A 6,771-nucleotide genomic window follows, 5' to 3' on the forward strand; every position below is an offset into this window, starting at 1 on the left:
AATTTGGAACGCGCATATTCACAAAGAAAAAAACCGCATTCGCGTCGCCCTCCGTCACGACCGATGCACGACTCATACGTGAAAAAAATACTAGACTTCGCTGAACCTCTCATCTTTGCGACATCGTCGGTCCGTATCGTGCCCTCATTCGCGCGAGAAATTCTCTATCGTATCAACGTATCGCCTTCGTTATTCCTCGTTGCAACGATAAAAGGATGTTTATCTAGGATCGCCAAAGAGGGACACCGTTGTTCATGGATTCGAGTCCATTTAAAACGCGACGCTGGTCTCGGTGAACGTGATTGATATAAAGAGGTGTCTCCTGGTCTCTGTTTCTACATCTGGCAGCCAGTTCGTGCTCGGCCATTCGACGTAAAACATCGTCGACTAAACTCTGCCGCTCGCTGTCGCGTAGTCGTCATTTGACAGCCGAGGGATGCCGTTTTTCTCCACGGCCGATCGGTCCTAGATTTGGTAACTCTACGCTTTGCCCGGTGCGCTTTCATCGACTATAATTTTCGATTTGAAAGGAGAAAATCTAGCTTTTCGCGAGACCGCTTCGAATTCTACGATAACCGCGCCTCTTTCATTTAATCGTTTATCGTTCCATCCGACGGTTTATGCAACGACTCGTTTTAGCACGCGGAAAAACGTTTATGTAATGACAGCTCGGTGGTGCACCGTGCGCGGAGTGTAACGTTTACGATACAATTGTCCGATGCAACTGTTGGTCGCAATCGTACACTCGGTCCCAATATATACTAAGCATTCGAAGATGCGGATACGGATGCGGTAGCGATTATATTACGCATTAAATTTAAAAACGTGCATCTATCGGTTTTCCTCCGCCGGCATAGACGTTTGCCCTCGTCGCGTCTTCAAGGTATACGGCTGCTATGCAGCTGCAACCGTAATTCCAGTGAGTCATAATCCTTATCGGTGATATCGGAGTAGTTTTCGAGCTCGTGCTTCGATCTCTCGTAGGTTGAAACGAGTGCACGTGGCGGGGTAATGCCGCACCGAGTGTTTCCGAAAGAGCGGACACGGGCAAAAATTTGTCAAACGACCAGCGATTACTTTTATTTTTCCCGTGCATTAGCCATAAACCCCTTTTCTCGCGATCTTCCCCTCGATGCTATTTCCAGCGAGAATTTCCCGCCCGTGGAAGCGAAAACCAACAATTTTGACTCGCTCCCTGTTTCTGATTCTCTTTCGGGGTATTTGGAATATTTCCAATCCAACGATCAGGGGGAATTAGCGTTTGGTAAAACATGTGGACGTTCCTGGCGAAATGAATAAAGGATGATGGCGCCCGAATAGGTGCAGTAAAATCATGGAGAGCGACAGCGATTGGCTGACGGGGGTGTCAAAGGGTGATTTTCACGACCATTACATCCTGGGTGATGTCATTGGCAGGTGAGAATTCGAGGACAGCGATATAATCGACAATTCCATTTTTGTTCTAATCGACTTTCCGTCAAAGGGGCTCCGTTTCGACCGTTTGCAGCTGCCTGTACAAAGGCAAAAAGAAGTACGCCTGCAAGATAATACGAAAGGTAAGCGGTCACGTGGTCGGCCATCGCGAATAAGGAAACTGCCCTAAGGCTCCGAAGTACACCGTATCCGAGTGATATAGCTCGCCGATCCAAGGCTCTCTTCTCGCCAAAACCGAAAGCGAGTCGAGTCGATCGAGCTCCGTAACCTTTCCCTCCTCGTTCGCAGGTACAATCGAGCAAAGTCGAAACTCGGGCAAGGATCCAGACTCTGCTGAGGATACGTCACGAGAACATTGTAAGAATCATTGAACCTCCGGTCGAGCGTTCCTTCGATCGAAAAGAGGAGATAAAGAGAACGGACCGATTATTCGAGCGGGTGAAATGACGCAGGTGTCGGTAAGGGAGGCATACGACGACCCTCAACGCCTCTACCTGGTGGAGGACCTGGCCGCCGGCGGAGAATTGCTGGAGAAGCTGGCATCCCGAGGCGGATACTCCGAGAAGGATGCCGCCGACGCCGTTCGAGACGCCCTCTCGGCGCTCAGGGTGAGCTTCCGTCGCGAATCAACCGATAATGCACCGATACGTATGCGGGACTCATCGGAAACGCGTATTAGTTCCGGGACACCTTTGACGTCTGATTTACGCGCCGAACTTATCACTCGTAAACTCGGCCAAGTCGCATTCGAAGCGGTGCTCGGCCGCGATGAAATATTATAGCAATCCGGCCAAACTTCTCTCGGAATCGATATTCTTGCAGTATCTACACGAAATGGGATTGCACCATGGCAGCGTGAGACCGGAAAAGTTGCTCTACGCGACGGAGGACGAAAACTCGAAACTCCTGCTGACGGACATGGGAGTGGCCGCGCCCGTCATCAACTGCTACAACGCTCTGTATTGCGGTGAGTCGCTCGATTTCGCGGAGATCCTCCGAGCCGATGGCAAGCACTTCGCGTTTCCTTGCGAAGAGTCGCGGGACGAACGATTGAGCGGAAGGCGGTGTCCGATTTCAGCTCCGGAAGTGACATCCACGCGCTCGTCGAGCTCGGCGTCCGACATATGGAGTCTGGGAGTCGTCATTTACATTATGTATGCATCCTGCCATCCTTAACGAGCCGCCGGTATACTTAAAACGCAGCCGCGCCGCGAGTTCTACCAAGGTGAATCACTTTGATGTTCTTGCTTTCAGGCTCTGCGGTTTCGAGCCGTTTCGGGAAATGCAGGAAATATTTCCTGCTCCGTACTGGGACGACAAAACGGACGAAGCGAAGCACCTCATAACTCAAGTATGCAAATCAACTCACTGGATAGGGGAAAAAAAACGCAATTTCGCGAGAACTCGGCCAGCTATGCGATTCCGCCCCTTCGATGGGCGGAAGGCTAAATAGAAGTTCCGCTGAAAGCGCGGAATGCGAAGAAATCTATTTATTTTTTTTTCTCTCCTTAATCGCGAAGACGGGGATCGATTCGGATTTCCGCCCGAACGAAATCCTTCGACGATAGCTAATCGGCAGTCATGACGGTCGTGCTTGCAGCTTATGCAGACGAATCCCGAAGATCGACCCACGGCTCAGGAACTGCTGCGAGATCCTTGGGTGCGTGGCGTCGACACGGCGAGACATTCCATGACGGACGCGGCCAAAAAATTGTGCGAATTTAATGCTCGACGAAAGTTTAAGGTAACGCGCCTCACCTCCTTACGTCGAGCGAAACGTGCGCGATCCAAGAGAGGGGATCGGTGTTCTAACGAACGATGTACTTCCAGGCGGCTACCCATGTCGTGAGAGCTGCACATCGGGCGATAGCATTTTCTCATTTCCACGAAGAAGGAACGTGATCGCGTCGATTCCGGTTGGACGTGCATAGCTCACGGAACCACATTATCCTGCTACCGACGTCGCTTCCCGAAGATCTATCTTGATGTAACGTTAATTTGACTTTCGCATAAAGTTTGTCGATTCAGCTCGTGTAACTTCGTTCACGATTTATTCGGCGCAATGTCGTTCGTGTTTACTTTAACGGTAAACCCTCAATTTTGTGATCATTCGATGGGAGTTCAAAGGTATCGTTGAGGTATCACGTACCGGTCGGCAATTTACGGACAAGGTATGGAAAGGTGTGAACGGTATCCAAGGCGGATAAAGCGGTCTCTCCTTTGGGTAAGGTATCGATGGAGCGCAAACTCGCGCAAACTCGCGCAGAGCCCTGTACCCTCCCTGCAGGCCGCCCCGGTCGTCGATAAAATTTCGTTCAGCTGGACACGGACTCGCTTCTGCAGCCGGTAATGCCAGCTACGAGTAGAAACGCATTACCGTTGGCCAAGCGCTGATCACGGTCAACATTGATCCTAATTTTTAACCGATCCATCGTCATTATTGCGTACAAAAATTTCAATATATTTCCTTGATATGACAATTTCTAAACTTCCAAGAGGTACGACCGATTTTTCCTACTTTTCGTTCCAAGACGAATCTTCGTCCCCTATAAACGATCGAATTCGATCGAGGTCGAACGAGCGCTATATCTAGCATCGAAGTCTCTCAAAAAGAAGTCATCTCCGTACCTACCCGACACATTTCAAGGAAATGGGAAATAAGGTAGATTTCAGGAACAACCTTGAGGGGTAAGATTCCATTCGGCGGATTAAACCACCCTCGTAAGTCCGGGACGCGTCCAATACCTAATTGGAGTTTCTCCCCATTCGCTTCTGCAATGAAATTCGAAGGAAGCGCCATCGCAGGAAGGCTAGCAACTCGGAACGTCGATCTTCGTCGGTTCTCAACGTGGCGAGGTGCCCTTCCAGACGCAAGCGTATCAGCATCAATTTTTCATACATCCGTCCTCTCCTGGAGCGCACATATTTGCTCGAACGATCTCATGCCTACATGAGCAAACACCCTCGAAATACATGGCCGAATTTCGCTCGGAGTGAAGCGTTACCGCGCACACGAACCGCGTCCACTCAAAGAAGCGTACTTGACTCGTGGTGCAATATTTCCCGAACCCTATCGTCGCCGTTAATATTCCCCCGCAATTCGAACGTTCGCGAATAAAATGTATCGCGACGTAAATCAGAAAATTGGCAAGACGTATTTATTTTATAGAGACGATTAGATCTTTGTTAATCGACCGGTAGATTTTTTCAAGAGTCGCGCCTCGGCTCTTCGTCTCCGGCCGCGATCGACTCGGCACCGCGACGTCCGAGTCGAGCATCCTTTTTCCCCTAATTCCCAAGGTAAAGGTAGCCGGGCGCTCGATGGCCCCGCTCGGTCCCTCCGGATAACGGTATGGGTAATTTCCGTATGCGCCCGCGAAAAAAGGAAGTCGCGGAGCGGCCGACGAGCACCCCGACCTCGATTGTCGGAGCCCCGCGCGGGGCTGTTCCTTTGGCGGCCGGTAGGGGTTGGCGCGATGGGTGGATGTCGACGAGCTTGCGCAATGAGACCCGCCACGAGAGCTTCTGGGCTGTTCACGAAGACGAGGTCTCGGCACTCCGACTCGTTTCGCAAGCCCGTCGCAAGCTCGTCGCGACCTCCGAAGTCGACCGCCGCGACCATGAGACCGGAGGGCGGTGACGAGTCGTCACTTTCCTCGGAAGAAGTTCCAAGTCACGACCTCCTAAAATTTAGTTTCTCCACTCACTTGGAGCCCTAGGCTCGCCGAGCCTCCGTCCCGCTCGGTAAACAATCGGGAAGCGGTCGGGCAGCGGTCGGGAAGCGGTCGGGAAGCGGTCGAGGGACGATCGGGGAGGAACGTCCGATGAGGCGTATCAAACGGGTGGATCGGCTGGCGTAAAGGGGAGGACGGTATCGCCGGATCTCGGTCCTGCGAGCGCGGGGAAAGCGATAGGTCAATTCTCGGCACGCGGCTCATTTTTACCGATCGACAGAGTAAATTGAGGGAGGAGTGAGGACGCGAGAGAGAAAGAGAGAGAGAGAGCGAAATCGAACGAGTCACCCAGGTATCGTATAAAGTTCTCATCTCAGCTCTCGCTTACGTTGCGCTCGTTCGCCAGTCGCCGCTCTTCTTTGGCACCCTTTCTTCCTTCTTCTTTGTGGCTGTCGCTCGTTTCGACTCTGTCCAACTTCTTCGACGCGTGACATTCGCGTTTCCGAGCCCGAGGATACTCGAAGACGGTATCGAATCGGAACAATGGAAATCGAAATTCTATCCGTGCCCTGGTATCTGCATAACGCGGTTTGAACGTACCTTCTTCCCTTTCCGGAGAAATGGACTCTCTAGACTCTCGATTGTTCGGCTCTTTATCTCGCTCTATTTATATGCAAAGCTACGAGATGGAGGAGAGTGGGTATTTCGTTTTGCCGGTTCTTTCCCGAACCACGGAATAATCGTTAAAACGAGACGAGGTACCGAAAAACGGAACTCCCTTGGAAAATGTATTTAGCCAAGATTTCTTTGTAGGAAGGGTGTTGTTCCCGTGATTAATTTCGCACCCATATTTTATGGTAAACTACTTTTTATATTTTAGTTTCGTATTTCATCAGGGTAATGCCAATCATCGATTACAGCATATGCGCTGCAACCGACTCGGTTTAAAATACACGGCTCTTATGAAACTGCACCTCGACTTTCCTCACTTTTCTCCGATTAAACGAGTCGAGCCGACCTTTTCCTCTCGAGAAACTCGACTCCCTGCTAAACTGTCTTTTACAATCCAGCTATTCTGTTTTTCCAAGTGCCCGTTTACGGTCTCCGAATACGAATAAAACCCGCGATCGTTAAACAAAACTTATTTCTCGAGAGTTATAATTTATTTGCAATATCGTGTCAAATTTAAAAAACCTTTAAGAATTCCGTCTGTTCGGGACACGGTAGACGCAATGCCCACTACGATTATCACTTAACTCCGTTACAAAGGAGCTTTCGGAACTCATACTCGGGAAACCGCTTTGAATTTTCCAAGCTTGGTAATTATTATCGACATAGTGGATTTAATGCCCTTGCAAAAGAAGCCCGGTGCTCGGCGTTTTTCATTTCCCTCGTACAAATTCCAATTTGCCGAGGCCCCGGAAGAAAAATGATAAAACGCGATTCTCCGCAGGCTGGAAGCCACGACTCTTACTCGTTGCCCGAGCTCGGAAAATTCCAAAATAAAAATCTAAGAAGAGATCGATTCGGTTAAAGAAAATTCTTGTGTTCTTTCCGAAATGTTTAAATTTTCCGCACCGTACCCAAGGGAGTGTTTAGAAAGCGATCAGAGAAAATGCTGGCTGAATTTCCGGAAAATATTTCGCGGATGGTGAAAAAATGA

The 6,771-nt window shown here is 50.1% G+C and overlaps 1 protein-coding gene across 8 annotated transcripts; it reads left to right on the forward strand.

Annotated features, from left to right (window-relative positions):
- On the forward strand, nucleotides 1-3,471 carry LOC105700563 (calcium/calmodulin-dependent protein kinase type IV). Of its 8 annotated transcripts, none has more exons than XM_012426514.2 (10): nucleotides 1-919; nucleotides 1,321-1,416; nucleotides 1,484-1,556; nucleotides 1,723-1,791; nucleotides 1,887-2,042; nucleotides 2,257-2,401; nucleotides 2,513-2,588; nucleotides 2,689-2,785; nucleotides 3,035-3,178; nucleotides 3,265-3,471. In XM_012426514.2, exons 2-10 carry the CDS (start codon nucleotides 1,334-1,336, stop codon nucleotides 3,334-3,336), a joined length of 915 nt encoding a protein of 304 aa, XP_012281937.1. In that variant the 5' UTR covers nucleotides 1-919; nucleotides 1,321-1,333; the 3' UTR covers nucleotides 3,337-3,471. The 8 variants fall into 8 exon arrangements, with proteins under 8 accessions (XP_012281937.1, XP_012281939.1, XP_012281934.1 ...); XM_012426516.2 differs by having other exon boundaries at nucleotides 1-494; XM_012426511.2 differs by having other exon boundaries at nucleotides 2-919; nucleotides 1,146-1,416.
- Nucleotides 3,472-6,771: the final 3,300 nt, after the last annotated feature.

Source organism: Orussus abietinus, unplaced genomic scaffold, assembly GCF_000612105.2.
Source record: "Orussus abietinus isolate OABI.00-Male unplaced genomic scaffold, Oabi_2.0 scaffold2, whole genome shotgun sequence".
NCBI classification, from domain to species: Eukaryota; Metazoa; Arthropoda; class Insecta; order Hymenoptera; family Orussidae; genus Orussus; species Orussus abietinus.